Here is a 23,890-nt window from a genome sequence, read left to right as displayed (position 1 = left end):
CTAATTATGCTCACACACCACAGGTCTTTCGATTGATCTTTGAATCACCTGAGTTAGAAATTCTATACTTCACAATCATATAATATTAATTAGAAAAGACTGATCTCTATACTATATACTGCCTCATAGGCTCATCATAAATCAAGAGCTAGAGTTCCTTTAAAATTATTATTATTTTTGATTATGCAAAAAAAAACAGCAAAGGTATATACAAAGCCTTTAACATTCATTATATTATTTTATTCTCACAACCACTTATAAAGTAGGACTATTACATTTGTTTTTTTCATATGAGGAAACTGAGCTGCACTGTCATAGTTAGTAAGTATCTGAGGCATATGAACAGAGCATTTCTGATAGTTCTGGAACAAACAATCAACATACAAAACTACTTTCCAAAATGTTCATAAATAATCTTTTTTTAAAATACACTTGAAATTAAACATAATAGGACAATAACATAATACCATAATAAAATTGTGTACAGCATAAATAACTTTTAAAAAGACTAATAATATAACTAATTCAAATGTCAGAAAATATTTCTTCATTCAATCAGCATTTAAGTACATACTATCTACATGGCCCCGCAGAAGAAGTTGGGGGCATAAAGACGAAACAAGATAAATAACCTCAAGAGGACTACTTTCTAGTTTTGTGTATCTCCATTTAAATGTACATGAAAAAATGATGCAAAACTTAAGAAATGTTTTATTGCCACTAGCCCTTCTATTTATGTACGCATGTATGTATAAGAAATAAATGTTGCATCTATAGAAACTACCTTTCTTTATATCCTGAATTCATAATACATACCCTATAGGAAAATGCTGCATGATATTTATTGACATGTTTTATCATATTGAGGGTTTTAGAAATCTTTATTATAATAAATACAAACTTCAGTTTAGCCTGTTCACAACTTTATTTATCAGCATCCTTTATCAGACTTGTGAACTTAGAGAAATGACTACTACCATAATCTCCTTGCATTTCTATAATTCTTTAAGGTTTACAAAAAATGTTTTCTCACAATAACTTTATGAACAAGGTCACAAACATAAACCTTTTCTTGTTTTAAAATAGAAATATCACAAGAGAACATAGATTCTGCCCTATTACTTTCCTTCAAGTTAACAAGGTATAAAATAGAGCTATTTTTAAGTTTAATTCTTACTCAACACAAAATGAAGGTATAGAATAGCTTTATCTTATATAAAAGGATTTTGTAATAAATGTTTTTCTTAGTATTAGGTATATATTTTGGTCAGGTCTAGATTTATCATGAATTCCTTGCTGCATATTTATTTTGCAACTATATTCATAATAAATAATTTTTAAATATTTAAAATAAATAAATGTGCAACATTTTAAAAGGTGCCATTAAGTGCTATTACAAATACATTAATCAAGGTCATCCCAAAATGAACTTAGAGTCATGAACCTGTAGCCAACGGTGACATATACTTTACACATATCCTGTATTTATCTGTGCCCATGCCAAGTCCTCTACCCCAACAGAATGTAAGCACCTGGAGGGCAGATTGTCTTAGTTTTGTATTTATATTTCCAGTGCCTTTAATATAGTAGGAATAAGTGCTTGCTGACTTAAACCTTTTAAAGAAATTCAGACTCATTTCAATCTAAATAAACTATACACAAAGTATAATTCAAGTTCAAAAAAAATTTAAATAGATAAGAACTTACTTCAACAGCTCGTAGTTCTTTTCATTTAATCTTATAGCATTCTCCCTCCAAAATTTCTCTGATTTGTGAACAGGGCTCCATTCCAGCCTTCCTGACTTGAGTTCTGAACTGTATTCATCAAATGAGCTATAAAAAATATTTTTTAAAAAAAGTTAAAAAGTAAAGTTTTTAAATAATTCAAACCTTTAGCCAAAAGGCTTTCCCATTACCCCATTATCACAAAAACAAATTTCTGAACTTCAAATGAAGTGATTATATTGAAAATAAGGAAATTAGTACCAATATTGAAATTTTATAACATCTTCACACCATCTTTTATTTAAATTTAAATTTATTATTTAAATAAAATTTACTCTTAAGCTAGTATGGCACCAGTCATAAATCAATATATGAAGTCATGGGATAATAAAACTGGAAGAAAGAAGAAAGAAGAAGCTCAGAGAGTTAGAGCTGAAAGGGAGCTCAGGTCATCTATACATTTACAGATGGGAAAACTGAGGCCCAAAGAAAGTGATTTATGTAAAAGTCAAAGATATCATAAAAGGAGCTGGCATAAGACCTCATTTGCTGGCCCTAAATCTGCTGCTACTTTTACTGTCACACAATGCCTAATCATAAATATGCAATATTAAAATCAAGCTAAAATGCTTTGTATGAAGTGGATGACATTTAAAATCCATACCTATGTTTAAATTTACCATTCAAGATTACATACCACTAGGGCAATGATGGAAAACCTTTTAGAGATGAAATGCCACACCCTATCCCACCCCACCCCTGCCTCAACTCCTCCCCTTGCCCCAGACAGAAGAGGGAGTAAGTGCTTCCATTAGGCTGCTGGGCAGATGAGCAGGGGAAGTGAGGAATGTCCTCAGGCACATGGAGAGTGGGAAGGGAACAGCTCCATCCCAAGTCCCTCTGGTTTCCTAGTGAAGAACTCTGGTAGGTGACTGCAGGTGTGCCCACAGAGAGGGCTCTACATTCCATTTTTGGCACATGTGCCATAGGTTCACTTTCACTACCCTTGGGTATATGATGATGTTGGAATACTATTGTGCTGTAAGGAATGATGAACAGGTTGATTTGAGAGCTGGAAAGACTTTTATGGACTGATGCAGAGTGAAATAAGCAGAACCAGGGAAACACTGCACACAGTAAGAGCAATATTACAGAACGATCAACTGTGGCAGACTATTCACTATTAGCTATTATCCATAATACAATGATCCAAGACAATTCTGAGGGACTTGGGACAAAGAATGCTATCCACCTCCAGAGAAAGAACTGTTGGAGTCAGAATACTGATGAAAGGATACAATTTTTCACTTGTTTATTTGGGCTTATGTTTTAGGGTTTCAGTTTTATAAGATTACTCATGAAAATGAATACTATGGAAATATGTTTTACATGATATTACATGTAAAACCCAGAATGAATTGTATGCCAGGGAAGGGAGAGAAGGAAATAAGTTCAATCATATAACTTAGGAAAATTTGTGTAGAAATGTGTTATTATGTGGTAATTGGAAAAAATAAAAATAAAAATATTTTAAGAAGAGATTATATGCCACGAAGAGGTAGAGATTTATATATAGAACTTCACAGGTTTAAGTGAGATTTGATGCAAAAGAATTCACAACTAGAATATACTAAAGGGAAAAATATACCTTTGTCATTTAAAAAGAACAAAATGAGGTACTTTCAAGTATTTGAAAGCTTGTCCTTTGTAAGAGGATATAAGAAAGTTTTGTAAGAAACCAGCAGACTAAAAGCAGAACTAGGAAAAAAGGAAAGAAATTCCAGAGGCAGATTTCAGTTTGGTATAAGGAAAATTTCCTTAGGATTAGCACTGGATAAAAGTGGAAATGAGTTGTGCTGATAGTAAAGGAATTCCCTCATCTCTGGAGGTCCAGTAGAGGTTATATAACTTCTTAGAGATGTTGTTGAAGGGATTCTTACTATAGTTTGAATTAGAAGACTAGACCTAAATGAAATTTGATGATTCAATGAAATCTGACTGAAGAGAAGGTGAAGTAGTCCTATTATGTTAAGCACAAATGACTTTTAAATTCATGAAAACATGATGGAGAAATCACAGTACAGAACATTTGGTTGAAAATTAAAGGTGAGGAAAAGTTAGTCAATAAACATTTAAGTGCTTACCATGCACCAGAAATATAGCTGTGTGAAATAAGCAGGAAAATAGCTAGATAGAAGATAAAAGTAGTTAACAAAAGAATTTCTTAACTATCCAAACAACTAGTTGAAGTCTCTTCTGCTCAATACAAAGTAGCAGATAAATTCATAGCTTATCTATCCCATAATCTGATATCTTCATAGATAGTAGATGCATTGAAAGCCATCTTGAACACCATCGAGGATGAGAAAGAAATGGCTATTGGAGGTGGAAGCAACTGGAACTTATGGAATAACAATTTATATAAAAGTTTATGAGACATAAGAAGAGAAACTCTGAACATAAAAATATGCCTCCAAAATTCGTAAGCAGATTTCAAAAGTTTAATGTTTTAAGGAGTTGTAATCCCATGGTCAAGGGCTTCTGAAAGGAATGAAAACATAGTAAAAATTAAATTTTTGTGAGGCAATCCAAATGATGGAAATGGGGAGCCACTAAAAGGATGAATGTTATACAAGACTGATTTTTGAAGAACAAATATAAAATATGTAAGCAGGGTGTAAATAGTTTTGCAAGTAGCTATCTTGTGCAAACTGCAGCAAGATGGGGGTTCAGATTTTAGAATCTCAGAGTAGGCATGAGACAGTGGAAAGACCATTGGAGTACCCCTATAAATAGGAGGCCACCCCAAGTAAACTGATTCAGTTGTGAGTTAGGTGGGTGGAAAGGGTGGAAAGGGAAAAATTCTCCATTTGAACCCAGAAGCTTCACCAAAGACTTGTGTTAGCTGATCTACATTAGGATCCAGCTACTTAGGTCTACTGTCATATCCTGCTATTTGCAGTATAGTTTATCATCATCATCAACAATATCATCAACAAATTCATCTCAGAAGAAACATGTTATTTATTATCAGTCAAATTTAGCCAGCTTTGACATCCAGCAGTTGAACTAGGCCAAGGCTGCAAAACCAGCCAGAGTGGCAGAATTCCGTCTGAGGCTTTTTCCCAAGGCAAACTGCCTACATATCTATCAATTAGTGTTTTCGTTTAACCTTAAAATCTCTGTCATCACCCATTTTTCCTCAATCTCTAATCCATCAAGATATTCCTATATCAATTGAGTAAATTAGTTACCTGTTATTTGAAATCTGTTTACTAGCCTAGTCCATCATCTTCAAGAAGATTCTCACTATCAAGCTTGACATTTGGGATTGATTCCCTGGCTGTAAGGGGTTTCATAACCTAATTACCAACTCCTGCCTGTGATTAATTCCCAATCAACTCAAAATCATAGATATTATCTGCAGTCAGATCAGCATAGCTCATATTACATCAGGAAGCTACTGAGTTATATATCATCAAGGAAATAGTGATCTTGGCCTGTTGTCTGTTAAGAATTCTCTCAGTGTCTGCCTACTGACCCCCCCCCCCCAAATCCTCCTCCAGGGAAAACGCTGTCCAGCTGCTGATACAGAAGCAGCCTGACTGAGAAAATAATCCCTACAAGGGTCACATAACCAAAGAAGAATGGATGAGTGGAATGGGTCCTTAAAGAGTGTCAGGAAGGACATAAATGAGCACAGACTTGTGAAAAGCAAGAGCAAATAAAAAGTGCTTTTATAAAAAATTTATTACAAGGAGAAATCAGTAAGAGAAAGGAAACTAATAAAAGATATATAGAGGCATTGCCAAACTATTCAAATGTCTCTTATTTCTGTATTAATTAAAAGGAACCAATTTTTTTTTACTGAAAAAGGTAGAAGACATGTGGTTAAGAGAGAACAGGAGAGCTAGAGCACATAAGTAAGTTCTAACTTTCTAGTCCAAAAAACTATCCGCATAGCTAAATCCAAGAATCAAAAATGCTAGGGAAAAACTTTTTTTTTTTAATTTTTCATCATGAAACCAGAACCCACCATCCTCAAAGAACTGTCAAAAATAGAAACATTTCAGAAGCCTAGAGATAAGCAAATGTCCCAATTCTAATAGGGTAAAAATATTTCTAGATGTGGTCAAAGTATGGCTATATTGTGTCTGACCATATGTATTTGTTAGAACAGAAGGCTTCTCTATGGTTGAGGCTGGGAGGTAAATTAGTGAGTTGTGATAGACAGATAGATATTGATGATTTTTAAGTTCATTTATTAAAAGAATTTTTATAAAAAAATAATGTTTTTGACTAACTCAGTGATAAAGGATTATTTTTATTTTTCATGTGATCACAAAGGGTTGAGATTATGTATTATCCTCTTTCCAAGCCCAATTAAGTGGGTCAGGATTTATTATCCAGGTTGATCAGAAGGCTTATTGTTACCCTTTCAGAAAACTAGTTCATTTATCATTACATAACTTTTATGAACTACTTCTGAACTTTAAAGAAAAAAAGTGACACAGCAACTTTTTATTTTTAACCAACCCAACAAAATAAAGCTTTGAAATCCATAGCAGTAATCTATTCACCACTATGTGTTAGTAATATTTTTCAGATAAGAACTGTCTAAGAGAGGAGGGGAGGCTGGCAAGTATAGCTAGATTATGCTTCTCTACAAATGAGCATTTATTCACAAATGAAAAATATCCAAAAAAAAGTGTTTCTTCAATTCATTTTAGAAGAACTACATTATATATTTTTAAAGTACTTCCCTCAAGTTACCTGCTTTTACCTATACTCTCTCTTCCCTAATAATCACAATTACTCCTTCAGCTTCAAGATCATTTTAGCAACTAATTGTCCAATCTCTATCACCAGCCCTGAAAATCAAGCTGACTAAAGGACATCTCCACACATTAGTATTTCAAATACTACATACTTTTTACCTCTACATCTACTGCCTCTTCTCTATTTCCATCACTACTGGCCCCTAATATGGTCCCTCGATTACCAAGATTTCAATAGCTCCTCATAGGCTATGCCATACCTAATCTTTTGCCTTTTGGCTCCATCCTACGTATGTCACTGCCAGACTAAAATATTCTCTAAACACATATCCAGGAATGTTCCTCTTCAAAAATTCATGGTAGTTCAAACTCTTTTGCCTGCTATTCAATGTCACGCAAAATATGGTACCACACACCTTTCTAATATTATCTTAAACAACCACACAGCTTTTGTTACAGTTAAATTAAATCACTTTGTCTTGAAATCCTGAAAACATTGTCTTTGTCCCTAAGCTTCATGCTTTTGCTTACCTATTCATAAGATATCTTCACCTGATAAATAAATTCCTAATTAAAACAATATCTGCTCCATAAAACATTTCAAAATCTTGAACCTTGACTCCCTCCCAACATTTAGTCAAAATAATCTCTACCTCTTGGCATATTATATACATTTTGTTTTTCTATCTTCATAATGCCTCTATCACATACTGCTAAGTATTATATCTACATGTCTGTCTTATTCCCACACCTTCCCCTACCAAATTAAAATCTCCAGGAGACCAGGGAGACTCTTAGTTTTGTAACCCACCACAGCATTAATTTTTAACATGCCTGTCAAACTATAATTGGGAAGTGGGAGAGGAAAAAGGTGAGTTTTTGTCTAATTCTAAATATTCTAAATAATATAATACATTATTATATTATGATATAATATAAATAATATAATTATTTAATATCAATGTTCCCAATTTGCCTAAAATATATGCTTTCCTATGTGCACACTCAAAACCTTAAAATAAAGTTACTCAAATTAAGTCATTCTACAACATACCTAAGATCCTGAACACTTTCACCAAGTTTGTTTAAAAGAAATTTTATATCTTCACTGATATCTTCATCATCATACTTTTGCTGATCCAAGTTCTCCAACTGCTTCAGAACTTTGCACTGAATCATAGCCAGGGCATATTCTTGGCGAGTCTCCTTTTCAGTTGATTTTTCTAAAAGGTTCTAAATTAGAAAAATGTAAATTTCAAATCAGACTTAAAATATGAGGAATGCAATGTATGGAAGAGAAAATAACTACATGGCACTTACATAAACCTTTTTAAATGAACATATCTACAAGCTAGCTGATTGGTGAATCTGAGGAACAAATTTACAAAAACAAGGCAAAATAATTTATATCCCACATTATAACTAAGAAAAAAATATGAAATACCCAACCATAACTACCTGAGTCCGAACTATCTAGTCAGAATTACTACAGAGTTGTAACCTTAAGGAAAGGTCACATCACTAATTTTATTTAATAATTAGGCAGACCCTCTTAGGCTCATGCTTTCTTTTCCACTATTTTAGTTGGGGACTCTTATCATTTCATAATTGGATTATTTAAAATAAACCTTGAACTAATGTCATTGATTCAACTGCTCAATGACACCAGATTAATCTTAAGATTCTTTTCATTATGTCATTCCTCTGCTCAAAACCCTTAAATGACTCCCTAGCACAGCATAAAGGCCAACTTTTCTAGGCTTGGTACTTAAGGCCTTTCACAAATACTGGTTCAATTCCTATCTTTCACTATATCCTAACTACAACTACTACTAAATCTACTCTAATTATGCCAATCCCCATAGTATCCCTCACCTATATAAGGTATTTTCATTTCTATAATTATGAATGTGTGCTACCTTTCATCTAAAATCTCTCTCCTTTCTCTCCGGATATAAAAATATCTCACCAGATATAAAAAAAAAAATTTAAAGGCTTACTAGAGCATTTATTTGACAGTCTTCACATATTACAATTTAGCATTTGATTATAAGCATTTGATAACTGATTCAGGCGAAATGACTCCTCAAAATGCTTTCCAAAATTTTAACAAAATAACCAATAGCAAATACTAATAAGCATTGCTGCCTGTTGACAATGCACTGCAAATTCCCAAATTCTTAAATAATATTAATGTTGTATATATATATACAGGTTTGTAGAGCCTCTCTAAACAAAAGCCAGTAACCCAAAAGAAGAGATCTAATGAAGGCCATGCAAATAAGAAAAAAACTTTGTTTAGAGGAAATGTGATGGTTTCTTAAATTAATAAAAAGGAAATAAAACCGTATCAATGAATGCATGAAATATTTTAGTTCTGAATTGTTTCAAATAGGAAAGAAAACATTTGTATATAAAAGCCAGATTTTATAAAAAGAGCACCACCTATGTTGTAGACTCTGGGGGACACTGTCACTCAAGACATTAAAAGCTATGGTAAAGATTTACAGCTGTCTGCCTCAATGGTTTTGGGAACTCAGTGCCTACCCAAAAGGCCAGATGACATTAGGCCATCTGGGGAACCAGTTAACATCACATATTTCACATCCCAAATATTTGCCAATACCTTAAAAAAAAGAGGCCAATTTTTTTTCCAAAGGCTACTTGCCTATTGCACTTAAAATCCCTTAAGACAGTAAAAAGATTAGCCCCATTATCAAGCATCTATATCACCAATGTTTATCATATGACAATTAAACTAATGCTGATAGATTATCTAAAAACTGTTAATTTTTTCAAAGTCTCTTTCCTAACCCTGTAAAAGAGTGGGCTGTATAAAACAAAGACCATTTGCTTATTTTTTGTTTCATGAGTTGTCACAACCAAGGAACTCACCACCTACTAACCAAACCAAATAGTAATGAGAATCTCCTTACTCAGCAATAGCAGTCCTAAAACAGATATCACTGGTGGGGTAGAACATACTCCACTGGCTTTCAAAAACCTCCACATCATGAATAGGAATTTCTTAAATGATGAATAATCATATTTAACACATTTATATAGCATGCTGACTTGCAAAATGCTTTGAGGAACCGGATAAGCTGAGTATTACAAATATTTACAAGGTTTGTTTAATAAATCCCCATTTAACAGGTGAGAAAACAGAGGTTCAGGGAAAGTCATTTACTCTAGTACTGGAGCTAAAACCCCATCCAATGTCTTCTAAGTTCAAATCTGATACCCTTTTCTAATACTCCCTAATAACACAGAAATGCTACTAAATTTTTACCCATGAAGAGAGATTTGCTTCCTTCACAAGCTTTTACTTATGGAGTAATTAGTAAGATGGAAAAAAAAAACCATAAGGAGAGATAAGATAGATAAAAAAGGAAAAGAACTTAGAGAAAGTATATGAAGAGAAATACATGATGCAGGATAACATATGCTCAGATAAGAAAAATATTTCAGAAGGTATAGTCAGCAGTGTCAGTCAATAGAGAAGTCAATAAGGATAAGCACAGAATAAAGAATATGACATGGAGAATGGCATGTGTAAAGAAGAGAGGCCTTAAAGCATAAAGCTTGATCTAGGGAAATAAAAATTGTAAAGTTAGACTATAGTCAAATTACAGAGCACCTTAAAAGTCAATGAAAGGGATCTCTGCTTAAGATGGCTGCCAGAACAGAAGAAGACAACCCATTCCCAACAAACCTAGTCCAAAACAAAACTAAATACTGCATACTTGAATAATGTTCAAAAAAAAAAAATAAGAAACTATAGTGTTTTCTGCCTCTCAAAGAACCTTACAAGCAAATAAGTCAGCAACCTGCTAGCATGACCAGAGTTAAACTAAAGGTGTATTTAAAGAAAAAAGTCTCTCTATTTGGGAGACAGAAGAGCAGAAGGATCTTCAGAGAAAACCCAGAGATTCAGAGATAATGGAATGAAGGTAAAAGTAGACAAAGTATAGTATGCTTCCCTGTCCTTAAAACTCCTACCAAAAAAAAAAAATGCAATAGGCTAAATCCTGATTAGGAAATTTAAGAAAAAGTCACAATAAGCAATTCTTCTAACCTAAGGATGGATAAGGAGAAAGTCTGAGATGTCTGTTGACCCTGAGGATGGGTAATGTGTCCAAGAGCACACAGTACAAAGTGCTTCAATACAAGGGAGATGTTGTGCACCAGGACAAGAAGGCATACCAAATCTCTACTGGTACACAACAGAGTACACAACCAGCTGGAAGCTTTGTTTCCCAGTTCTGAGTCCCTGGTTTAGGGTGGACTGAGGAAGGAACCTAACCCTAAGAGTGGCACTGAGGTGAGAAGCAGTCACAGGCCAGGAAGAAGTTCAGAAGTAAGCAGTATCTCTGTGGTTTCATATTCCAGAAATGGAACAGGGTTTCAGTTCTAGTTTCCAACCCAATCAGAAGTGTGCACTAGAATATGAAGGTCAGACCTGTTGTGAGGATACTCACTCCTGCCCTGCTTTTCCCTGGGCCCTGTTATGCTTAGGCCTTAGTTTAGTGTAGTCAAGTCCTTCCCCTGTCCCTGTGGTGTGCCCTTAGCTTGTAAGTGTAGAATCCCAATTCCCATCCTTTACCTTGTTTTGTCCCTGATTAAAATGTGTTGTTAAACTCTTGCCTTTACTTAACAGCTTCCATAGGCTCTGTCTTGTTGATGCTGGGTGGCAGTTGGAGGCCAACAGCCACTTCTGTTAAAGACATCCAAACAGCCATTATAACCCAGTCTCCCTACTTGTTAGGCCCCTTCTTGTCTCCCACACACCCAACCTGTTTACTGTTTAAGGCACCTTTCCTTGGTTTCTTCCTTAACAAACCCAAAGGAAGCTTACATTTATCATTCTGAATCATCAGAGTTTGCCAACTGGCTGACAATGTCTGAGTCCAAGACTCTAGTGTTCCTCAGAACCAAATCCAACCTAGAGACTTTCAGAGTTCAGATCAGTGGGTCGGTGGTTAGACTTTGTGCAGTATCAGACCATGTTGGAAGAACTGAAATCTTCCAGCCTGAGCTCTCCATGAGAGCCTGGAATAACACAACCCCCATGAAAGCAGCAACAAGACCAGCTCAGATTTTTCCTCAAGTGCTCAGAGCCTAACCTTGGCATCAAGTCCAATAAAGAAGGTAATAAAGAGTAAGTGATATAAAAAGAATCCTGTGATAAAAAGCTACCTTGGTAAAAAGGATGTCCAAGGCCCATATTCAAAACCTAGAATGACTCCAAAATATCTATAAGCAAAACCTCAGTGAAAAACATAGCTTTTCAACTAGAATTCCTAGAAGACATAAAAGACCTAAAAAGCTAAAGAATATTTTCATAAATGGCAAGAGAGTGCTAGAGGAAAAAATTGGAAAAGAACTGGAGTATGGAATAAAGAACTAGAAAGAAAATTTAACAATGTAGAGATACAAAACTCCCTGTAAATGTCAAAAGCAACAAATTCCCTATAAATTAAAATGAACCAAAAAGAAGGCAATGACTCCATAAGAAAAAAAACAAAAAAAATATAAAAACAAAGCCAAGAAGGACAGCATGATAGCAGAGTAGACACAGTGTCATTCCTGCAGTCCAAAGGACCCGAGTTCAAATTTGGCCTCATACATTTCCTAGCTGTGTGATTCTGGGCAAATCATTTAACCCCAATTTCCTAGCCCTTGCCATTTTTCTGTCTTAAAATTGATACTTAAAAAGAAAAAACCCAAAAGGCTGAGAAAATGGAAGAAAATCTAAGTCATCTTCTAGCAAAAACAAATGAACTAGAAAATAGCTTGAGAAGAAATTTAAGAATCACTGGACTGATAGCTATGACAGAAATAAAGGCTTAGACATTATATTTTAAGAAATCTTTTTAAAAAAACCTTCCCATATCTCTTAGAACCAGAGGGCAAAGAGGAAATAGAATTCAGCATGGTGCCATCTCTTCCACAAAATACCTTTATCCCTCAATTTTTTGTTTTTCCAGATTTGCCTCAATTTACCTTGTATTATACTTGTGTACATGTGATTATCCTCCCCCATCTACCCCTCCCCTAAGAAGAATGTCAGTTCCTTCAGGACAAGGCCCATTTTCTTTTTCTATTTTATACCTTGCCTATAGTAAAAAATGTTTTAAACCCTTACCTTCCATCTTGGAATCAATACTATATATTGGTTCTAAGTCAGAAGTGTAGTAAGGCCTGGGTAACTGGGATTAAGTGACTTTCCCAGGGACACACAGGAAGTTATCGAAGGCTAGATTTGAACCCAGGGCATTCTTCAGGTCTGGTTCTCTATCCACTGAACCATCTAGCTATCCCACATAGTAAATTTTTGCTGAAGGATTAATACAAATAGCCATGTATTCTATGTCTTTTAAAATGGGCCAATTGGCCAACAATCATTTATTAAAATGTTTACTATGTGCCAAGTAATATTCTTCTCAGTAGAGATTTAAAAAATAGTACTTGCTCTCAAGAAGCTCACATTCTATTGGAGGAGGCTATGGAAATAACTAGGAATATATAAGATAGATACGAATTACATAAAGGAAATTTGAAAAGGGAACATACATAGATGAATTTTTACAGATTCACCTTTTTTGGCTTTCTCTTAATATATACAAATAACAAATTTTTCTGATTGAGGAGAATTATTTTGAATAAGACCAAAAGAATAATGAATAATTTCTATTTTAAGTGAATTAAGGCTGTCTCAGCAATCTAGAAACTGTTCCTATTTTCCTTTTATAAGAATTCTAAAATTAAAATCAATTGATTCAATAATACCACAGATTTTTTACGATTAAAAATAAAGAATAAAAATGCTAACAGTAAAATGTTTGAAAATAATTTAGAATTGTTTAACAGATATAAATCCTGAGGAATAAAAAGAATTATCTAGTAATGAATGATAATTGTATAATAATCTAAAGTTTGCAAAGCACTACACATACGCCATCTGATTTAGGCCTCCTAATAATCCTGTAAAGTATTAACGGTATTTTTTTTTACATAAAGAAACTAAGAATTTTGGAAGGAATGTGTGCTCAAAGTCACACATTTAATAAATGTCAGAGACAGGAGATAAAGAATCAGGTCTCCCTGACTTCAAATTCACCTCTCTTTCCACTACACCAACTTGCCTTCTTTAACTTAGTCATGTGTAAACAACTTAAGTGATTAAAAGAAAAAAGGATTTGGGGTTAGTCAACTAGATTTATCAGTTATTAGTGAATTCTATAGCATTGGAAAGAAAGTGTTGTCAAAGGGTTAAGGCAAGAGAAACAAGATGTGGCAAGTTCTACCAAACTAGAAAGACTAGGGTACTAATGTGCTCTGAGTTCAAGAAATAACCTAGCCATGTACTGAGATGTTTATTACCAAAAGCTATGATTTCATGGGAAACTTGGTCATCTTGCCTTACAGAGTTCATCATGAGTCTAAAGAAATGGACTACCATGATAATAATTATAGATTAAGTGTCACTATCTGGGGCAGAAAAAGAACTACAGAGGTTCTACCAAGAATTTTTATCAAGATGCTCCAAACGAAGTCAATATATACTTTCACTTTAATGTGCAGGTAGGCAAAGAATATATGGTTACGGATTTTAAAATCAGGGATTCTACAAATAAAAAGGAAATTTGAATAACATAACATTCTTCCACAACTATCAGAAACCTGAAAGGGAATAGGATAATTTGTTCTAATGAGCAAAAGAACTCAATATGCAAACAAAGGTGACATACTTGAACCTAAGGTATATTCAATATAAGAGGCATTTAAAGCATTCCTACAAAGAAAAACACGCATGAGAAGATTATTTGCTTTGCAAATACCCCAAACAAGAGGAATACAAGAAAAGTAAGCAAATATAGAAATAAAAGGAAAGAAAAGATATGAAATAAATTACTCCAGGCAAAAGAGGAAAAAATAATCAATTTACTCAAAAATCTCATGCCTGGGGTGGGTAGCAAGGGGCTCGTGGTTAGAGTGCCTGGGGGGGAGGGGAGGGAATATATATATATATATTTATATTTGTGTGTGTGCGTGTGTGTGTGTGTATCATGCTTATATATTGTAGATACTTTCAAGAAAAGAGCCAAGAGACCACTAGGTTTGATGAATATTTAACAATATCCAAAAACAAAAAAAGGAGAATTTCCCTTTTTTTTTCCTGAGGTATTAAAGGTTTTAATTTTTTTATATTTTTCCAGATTACATTTTCACACAATTTTTAATATTCCTTTTCTGACATTTGGTAATCTATGTTTTCTCTCTCAATCCCAATCCTGCCCAAGAAAGCAGATAATATAATAAAGATTGAACACATATTATCATATAATACATATTTCCCCGTTTGTCATGTTGTGATAAAAGACATATTGCTTACACTAGAGAAAAATTCATGAATAAAATAAAGTGAATAATGGTATGTTTCAATCAGCATTCAGACTCTGTCTATTCCTTTTGTGGCAGCGGAAATCTTTTTTTCATCATGAATCCCTTGGAGTTGTCCTGGATCCTTACCTTACTGATAACAGTTAAGTCATTCACAGTTCATCATTATTCACTATTGTCCTTAATGTGTGCAACATTCTCTTGATTCTGCTCACTTAACTTTACATCACTTCATATAAATCTTTTCGATATTTTTGTGATCATCTTGTTTTTCATTTCTTATGAGAATTGCCTATATTAAAACACAGTATAACAAAATTTTGAGCTGGAAGAGAACCTAGAAAGAATCTAGTCCAATCTCCTTTAATTTGCATAAGAAGAAACTAAGATGAAATGATTTGTCCTAAGTCACATAACTGGTAAATGGTAGAACTAATATTCTAATCTGGGTGTCTGACTCCAAGAATATCTTTTTTAATGTTTTTTCCCATTACATAATTTCTGTCAGACTGTGATTCCTTTGTAGGCAAACGCAAAAATCCATAACAAATTGAACAAATAGATTTTAACTCACTATGTGTCTAAAATCATCTATTTGCAACTATTAACAGAAACCCCAGGTGAACTATGATCCCAAGAATTCTAGAGAAACTGAATCATAAAATCATATAATGTTTGAGTTGGAAAGGACTTTATAGATAATCTAGATCGATCCCCTATCCTCCTCACCTTCCTAACCCCACCTTATTTTTTTTTATTACAAATGAGGAAACTGAAGCCCAGAAAAAGGAAATAACTTCCTCTCTCCGTGAACCTGTACCCCATGGATCCCTCATTTATTTCAAATAAGTTGCAGTCCTTTCAGTATCAATCCTTTCCTCCTTCCTCCAGCTGCACTTAGTGCTTTCCCCCAAGAGAATTATTTTATATATGTATGTGAGTATATATAGTGCATATTTATTCATTTATTGGTAGCTCATTTGGAATAGACATGAGGCCTTATTATTCTAATCCCTTCAGGCTAGAGCTGGATTTTACTTGTGCTATGAACTCAAAATGTACAGTTGATTCTGAAACTTAATACCTTTTTGACCTTGAGCTATGATTTGCCAGAAGCTAGTATGTAGCACGATAGCCTGATTCTAGACAAGATAAGGCAAAAATTCACCTTAAAAAAAAAAAAAAAAAAAGAGAGAGAGTCCAGAATTCCAGGGGTCAAGTCCAAGTTCTGGTGAAATACCAAAAGAACAGTACCTAAGATTCTACACATATATGAATGAGTGAAAATAATAGCACTTAAGAAAATGAAGTCAGGAATAGAAGTTGAAAGAGACCAAATACATAAAGAAAAATCCTATCTATGATGATGTAACATAATTTTGGAATTTTCAATGGTATTTTTAAGATATTTTAAATGATTTTTGAGATATCTAAAAAATGGAAAGATATCAATTACTTTTAAATCATGAAAGGTATTATTATGCCTAAAAAGGAGAATCAAGAGACTATGAAAATGCTGTTCCAAATGCCAACTTTCTCACATTTTAGTGGATTCATCTGGCAAGGAGGGATAATACTTCATCCAAGAATATAGATTATAATCAATCCGTGCCTTCTTGTTCTATGTAATTCTTGACCAATTCCTCCTATAAGTTCTCCACAGAAAGATATACCCAATGAACTGCAAACCTTCTTCAAATTTATGAAATAGCTATCAAATGCCATCTATGCATAAGGTACTGTACTAGTCTATGAAGAAAATGATTAAGACAGTCCCTATTTTTATGGAATTTAAATTCTAATGGAAGATATGGCTTATACACAATTATAATACAGCAAAGAATATGATAAAGACAAAAGGAAGGTACAGAAAACTAGTTATAAATATCCAAGAAAATGAAAATGATTTTTGATTGGGAGAGATCAAAAAAGATTTCACAAAGTAAAGGATATTTGAACTAAAGCCTTTAAGAATGGGCAAGATTTCTAAAAGTCTGTGGAAATAAAACTTGGCACATTATTTACATTAGTTATTTTAAGTGCTTATTTTATCTCCAAAAACAAAATACAAAATAATTAGCTCCAGGCTCATGGACCACATTCAGATTTCTTTTATACTCTTTCTCCTCAGAATCTAACACAACACTAGGCAGACAAATAGTTTTTAAAAAATGTTTGCTAAATAGCTGGTGGAGGTGTAAATTGATCCAATCATTCTAGAAGGCAATTTGAAATTATGCCCAAAGGGCTTTAAAAGAATGCATGTCCTTTAATCCTGTAATACCACTACTAGGGTTGTATACCAAAGAGATAAAAAAAAAAAAAAAAAAAGGAAAGGAAAGGATCTGTCTGTACAAAAATATTTATAGCTACTCTTTTTGTGGTGGCAAACTAAAGGGATACAAATTGTGATATATGATGGTGATGCAATACTATTGTGCTATAAGGAATGGTGAACAGGATGATTTCAGAAAGAACTGGAAAGATCTATGTGAACCGTTGCAGAATGAAATAAGCAGAACCAAGGAACATTATACATAAAAACTGAAACATTGTAGGACAATCAAATGTGATATACTTTCCTACTAATAGCAATGCAACTATCCAGGACTATTCTGAAGGATTTATGAAAAAGAATGCTATCCACCTCTAGAGAAAGAACTGTTAGAGAAGAAATGTAGATGAAAACATATGATTTATGTAATGCAAAGATGCAAGAGAGAGGTTTTTGCTCTTGCAGGGGGCCAACTGAAAACTTCTGGCAGTTAAGCCTTAGAATTCTGGGAGAAAGTTCAGTTGATCCCTGAAGCTTGAACAGAGCAGAAGGATCAACCAGAGCTCTATTTTGGCTTTCAGTTTGCTTTAGCCTGTGTCTTGTCTTTGGACAATTTGAACCTAACTAATTTCTCTGGACCTCTCCCTGACCTTCTCCATATTACTTCCCTGTTTCCCTACCTGTTTTCCCAGGGCTCTGGGAGGCAGGGTGGCTTTTGGGTTTTTAGTGAAAAGACTTTGTGGGTTTACTTTTCCCCACAGACAAGTAAGACATCCTTGATTCAAACTATCCCTTTAGTATGCCCTCTACCTTAATAGCAGCCAAATCGTCCCAGGCTGAGAGAGCAGATTCTCTTTCAGTCTAACCCATTCCTGTGACTCTCCCCATCTTGAATGTTTCTCCCTAGCAGCTGTCAGAAACTCCAAACCCCTCTCTCCTTCCAGACCTTCCCTGGAACATTAATAAAACCCTTGTTACCTAATCAAACCCTCTGGAGAACCTTTGTGTTGAAGAAATTAGGCAAGGGTTAAGGGGAAGAAATAATTCTCTTTTATTTCTTGAGGGAAACTGGAGGCATCCATCTTGAGAGGAAGCAGTTACTAGATACTTCCTCCTGAATCCCTTCAGTTTCTTTGACAGGGAGGAGTCTTGTGGTTCCTCCTTTGAGGACTTGAGAAACTGACAAGAAAGCCCTCAAGTCAAATTCAAACTACTTCTGACTGGCCCTAGTCCTTGTGTCTGTAAAAGTACCTTTCCTGCCTGGAAGGGTTCGGCCTATTTCCCCCAGTGTCCTCTGTCTCTGGCCTGAGTGTCTAGCCTGCCTCTCCAGAATACCTCACCTTATCATCACCCTTATCATCCAAATACCCTAGTCCTTTCCTCCCTAAACTCAGCCATCCCTTTCATTCCTCTCCTATCACCTCAATCACCTTTACCCTCCTTTACTCAGGAAGGGAAGGAGATCACACCCTCAACTTTAGTGTACCCCCCTTTTATCCATAACACTTAACATTTGTTATTTGGGTATATGATTTGGGGGTTTTGGTTTTATAAGATTATTCTCTTAAAAAATGAAAAAAATGAATAAAATGGAAATGTTTTGAGTGATAATACATGTATAACCCAATGGAATTGCTTGTCAACTCCAGAAGTGGGGAAGGACAAGGGGAGGGAGACAACATAAATCATGTAACTTTGGAAAACTTACGTATAAATTTGTTGTTGGAATAAAATAAAGATAAAATTACAAGTAAATGTTTGCTGATAAATGATACACAGAATCATGACATATGGTGTCTACACCAATGTCAGTTTTAACCAAGCAACAGAAATGTTATTTCAATAAGCTATGATCATCAATACCAAAGATAGCTAACAAAAATGACTCCATTACCCAGATTTTATCGCCATGCCTCAACTGCCTTCTCTCAATGTGAATTATTCTTGGAACTTTCATATTAAGGAAAAGTGCAGATAAATTATCTTTCAGTCTCCTGGCTCCACCACCATTAATCTTCTGTAACTTTACAGCTTCCTTTTCTTCCACCATCCAGATTTAAGATTGAAGGCAAGGGTTATCTTTCTTTTTGCTTGTATTTTTATTCTCGGTTCTTAGAACAATGTCTGGTACATAGAAAACTTTTAATAAATACTTGCTTACTTCACTTATTGGCCATTTTAGATTCATGAGCAAGTAACATTGAAGAAAATTTAAAAAAGACTCAGCAGGTAGAAGGCTCTAAACAAAATAGAGTCTTTACTAACTTTATGTTATGTGCCATAAATATTCTAATTTACTTTGGGTAAAAAAGATTAACTAATCAAGTTAAATCTAATTCAAGTGTTAGAAAGTTAACAAAGACTTAGTGCTTTATATCTACTAAGAATAACTGAAAAATTCCCAAAATAAAAAATGTATCCAACCAATTTTTTAAAAAAATCAACAGCTGCTTCATTTGTTCAATTTGTAACAGATCAGCATGCTCCCTAAATTTTTAGCATTAAAATTTTCCTAAGATTCAGAATATGGTACAGAATGCAAGATTAAACTATTCCCAATCATGCTCTCTATTAGGTCTTTTTTAAAGGTTAGAAGCTCTCAGAATGACAAAAATAAATGTACCTATTTTATACTAGTGGCCTCTGGTGGGATACAATCCATTACTGCTCAGTATCAAACCTTTGTCATGTAAATAAGAATTAAATAAGCCTCAAAGATACTCAGAACAGAAGAAGGCAAGAAAGAGGTTCTTTCTATCTCAGGGCATTTTCATAATGAGCCATCACTCCATATTTAGCATATAAGATATTTAAAATCTATTCCCAAATAACAGATTTCCCTAAATAAAAATCACAGAATTAAAAAAATGTTAGAGAAAGGATAGACGACAAAGATCATTAATTTAATGCTTTCATTTTTGCAAATGGGGAAACAGGCCCAGAATAGTTAAATGGCATTCTCAATATAGAACAAAATATTAATTGACAACTTGGATCTAAAATCCAAAAATTTCCAAATCTGATGTCCAGGCCCATGTTCTTTCTGTTACACTACATTGCCTCCCAGTCTGAGTACAGTTACTTAAATAGTCTTGAATCCAGGTTTAGATATGTATTTACAAATGTCAAAAAAATAATATGGTTCCTAGTAAATGTCAAAGGTTACAATCGTATAAACTTTTTTTTTTTAAACTTCTAAACATATTAAACTTATTCCAGGCAAAATATCTAGATTTTGAGATAAAGGAGAGCTAAAATCTTTGACTAGCCTCTACATTAACCTAACAAGGTCCTATATCAACATACCAATATAAGAATAGAGAGATAAGAATAGTTGTTATCTTTTATTTAATATGTGGAAAGACAAATGAGAAGAAAACTGTATTCCTTATCTTCATCATCTTTAGTGAAGGTTAATGATATTCCCCTATGGGAAAGAAAGGTACTTTCAAGTCATTATAGATGAAAGAAAAAACATAATCTTATCATCCACACCCTCCTACCATTTTAACCATGGCATTTTAGAAACATGCTTTACAGTAGACCTGTCAAGACAGAGTCAAACATAAACTGACTCATGTTTAAAGCTATGACCCAAACAAGAGATTTAACATTTCTCTTGTCTAGCAAAACCAATTTTAGACAGCTCTAGATCTCCTTGCACTATGTAATTATTATCCAAAACAAGGGCATGAGACTATCCTTAGCTTTTCAAAAGAAGTGCAAAAGAAAAGTTGATATGCAAAGAGGGAAAATTTACTTTTTGAGAAACTCATAAATTTTTCAGACTTATGATCATCATCGCGGAGGGTTTTGGACAGTGTAATTATGTAGTCATCATTTAAAGAGAAAAAGAGGAAGAGGTTAAATGATTTTGTGCAGTGGTTCGGTAGAAGAGACAGAATAAAACTTAGATTACCTGACTCCAATGCTCTTCTACCAAATAAAATTTCTCTTTTAAAAGTGAGTCACCTATCTACCAAAACAAACACAGGAATTATACGAAAACAACTGCAAACACTTTCCAAACAATTAAAACTAGATCTAAACAATTGGAAAAACATTGATTGCTCATGGATAGGACGAGCTAACATAATAAAAATGACCATTCTACCCAAATAAATTTACCTATTTAGCGCCATACCTATCAAACTACCAAAAAACTTCTTTACTGAATTAGAAAAAACTATAACAAAGTTCATTTGGAAGAACAAAAGATCAAGAATATTAAGGGAAATATTGAAAAAAATGTGAAGGAAGGTGGCCTAGCAGTACCAGATATTAAACTATACTATAAAGCAGTGTTCATCAAAACAATATGGTACTGGCTAAGAGACAGAAGGGAGATTCAGTGGAATAGACTTGGGGTAAGTGACATCAGCAAGACAGTGTATGACAAACCCAAAGAGCCCAACTTTTGGGACAAAAATCCACTATTTAACAAAAACTGCTGGGAAAACTGGAAAACAATATGGGAGAGATTAGGTTTAGATCAACATCTCACACCCTACACCAAGATAAATTCAGAAGGGGTGAATGACCTGAATATAAAGAGGGAAACTATAAATATATTAAGTGAACACAGAATAGGATACTTGTCAGATCTCTGGGAAAGGAAAGATTTTAAAGCCAAGCAAGAGTTAGAGAAAATTACAAAATGTAAAATAAATGATTTTGATTATGCCAAATTAAAACGCTTTTGTACAAACAAAAATAATGCAACCAAAATCAGAAGGGAAACAACAAATTGGGAAAAAATCTTTATAACAAAAAACTCTGACAGGGGTCTAATTACTCAAATATACAAGGACTTAAGTCAACTGTATAAAAAAATCAAGCCATTCCCCAAGTGATAAATGGGCAAGGGACATGAATAGGCAATTTTCAGATAAAGAAATCAAAAGAGTCAATAAGCACATGAGAAAGTGTTCTAAATCTCAAATAATTAGAGAAATGCAAATCAAAACAACTCTGAGGTATCACCTCACACCTAGCAGATTGGCTAAAATGAAAGAAGGGGAGAGTAATGAATGTTGGAGGGGATGTGGCAAAATTGGGACATTAATGCATTCCTGGTGGTGTTGTGAACTGATCCAACCATTCTGGATGGCAATTTGGAACTATGCTCAAAGGGCTATAAAAGAATGCCTGCCCTTTGATCCAGCCATACCATTGTTGGGTTTGTACCCCAAAGAGATCATAGATAAACAGACTTGTACAAAAATATTTATAGCTGCGCTTTTTGTGGTGGCAAAAAAACTGGAAAAGAGGGTATGTCCTTCAATTGGGGAATGGCTGAACAAATTGTGGTATATGCTGGTGATGGAATACTATTGTGAGCAAAGGAATAATAAACTGGAGGAATTCCATGTGAACTGGAAAGACCTCCAGGAATTGATGCAGAGCGAAAGGAGCAGAGCCAGAAGAACATTGTACACAGAGACCAATACACTGTGGTAAAATTGAATGTAATGGACTTCTGTACTAGCAGCAATGCAATGACCCAGGACAATTCTGAGGGACTTACGGTAAAGAACGCTACCCACATTCAGAGGAAGAACTACAGGAGTAGAAACACAGAAGAAAAGCAACTGCTTGAACACATGGCGTTGAGGCAGACATGATTGGGGATGTAGACTCGAATCTACCACACCAATGCAACTATCAACAATTTGGAAAAAATCTTGATTGATGACACATGTTAAAACCAGTGGAAATGCACATCGGCTTTGGGAGGAGAGGGGGAAGTCGGGAGGTGAAGGGGAAAGTAAGAACATGAATCATGTAACCATGATAACTTTTCTAAAAAACAAAAATTATTTTTAAAAAGTGAGTCACAAATAATTTTGAGGCATAATAAACCAAATTTAATTCTTAAAATACTACAACCATTTTTAGTAAAACAAAACAAATACATTTACGTTACTAAAAAATGGTTGTAATATTTTAAGAATTAAAGATGGTTTAGAATGCAACCAAAATTAGAAGGAAAGCAACAGAGAGAACATTTTTATAACAAACCTCTCTGACAAAGGTTTAATTTCCCAAATATGTAAGGAACGAAGTTAAATTTACAAAAAAATCAAGTCATTTCCCAATTAACAAATGGTCAAGGGACATGAATAGGCAGTTTTTACATGATGAAATCAAAACTATCAATAAACACATGAAAAAGTGTTCTAAATCCCTCCTGATTAGAGAAATGCAAATAAAAACTCTGAGGTACCACCTCACACCTAGCAGATTGGCCTATATGGCAGGAAAGGAAAGGGATAAATGTTGGAGAGGATGTGGCAAAATTGGGACATTAATGCATTGTTGGTGGAGTTGTGAATTGGTCCAACCATTCTGGAGGGCAATTTGAAACTATGCCCAAAGTGCTTTAAAAGAATGCCTGCCCTTTGACCCAGCCATACCACTGCTGAGTTTGTACCTCAAAGAGATAATAAGGAAAAATACATGTACAAAAATATTTATAGCCACACTCTTTGTGGTGGCAAAAAATTGGAAAATGATGGGGTGTCCATCAATTGGGGAATGGCTGAATAAATTTTGGTATCTGATGGTGATGGAATACTATTGTGCTGAAAGGAATTCTACGTGAACTGGAAAGAACTCCAGGAATTGATGCAGAGTGAAAGGAACAGAACCAGGAGACCATTGTATACAGAGACTGAAACATTGTGGTACAATCAAATAGACATTT

At 34.3% G+C, this 23,890-nt stretch overlaps 1 protein-coding gene across 1 annotated transcript in view; it reads right to left on the bottom strand.

Moving 5' to 3' along the window:
* The window catches only part of ATP6V1H (ATPase H+ transporting V1 subunit H), a 104,521-nt gene that overhangs the window by 35,253 nt on the left and 45,378 nt on the right, over window positions 1–23,890 (bottom strand). Inside the window, exons 10-11 of the mRNA XM_044666303.1 lie at window positions 7,558–7,736; window positions 1,708–1,833 (exon numbers count right to left, since the gene is read on the bottom strand). Coding sequence (XP_044522238.1) covers window positions 1,708–1,833; window positions 7,558–7,736 — 305 coding nt within the window. The remainder of the gene's footprint in view (window positions 1–1,707; window positions 1,834–7,557; window positions 7,737–23,890) is intronic.

The sequence above is a fragment of the Gracilinanus agilis genome, chromosome 1 (assembly GCF_016433145.1).
Source record: "Gracilinanus agilis isolate LMUSP501 chromosome 1, AgileGrace, whole genome shotgun sequence".
In the NCBI taxonomy this organism is placed as follows: domain Eukaryota; kingdom Metazoa; phylum Chordata; class Mammalia; order Didelphimorphia; family Didelphidae; genus Gracilinanus; species Gracilinanus agilis.
Note: the sequence above shows the minus strand (reverse complement) of the source record. Positions and strands in the feature narration are given on the sequence as shown.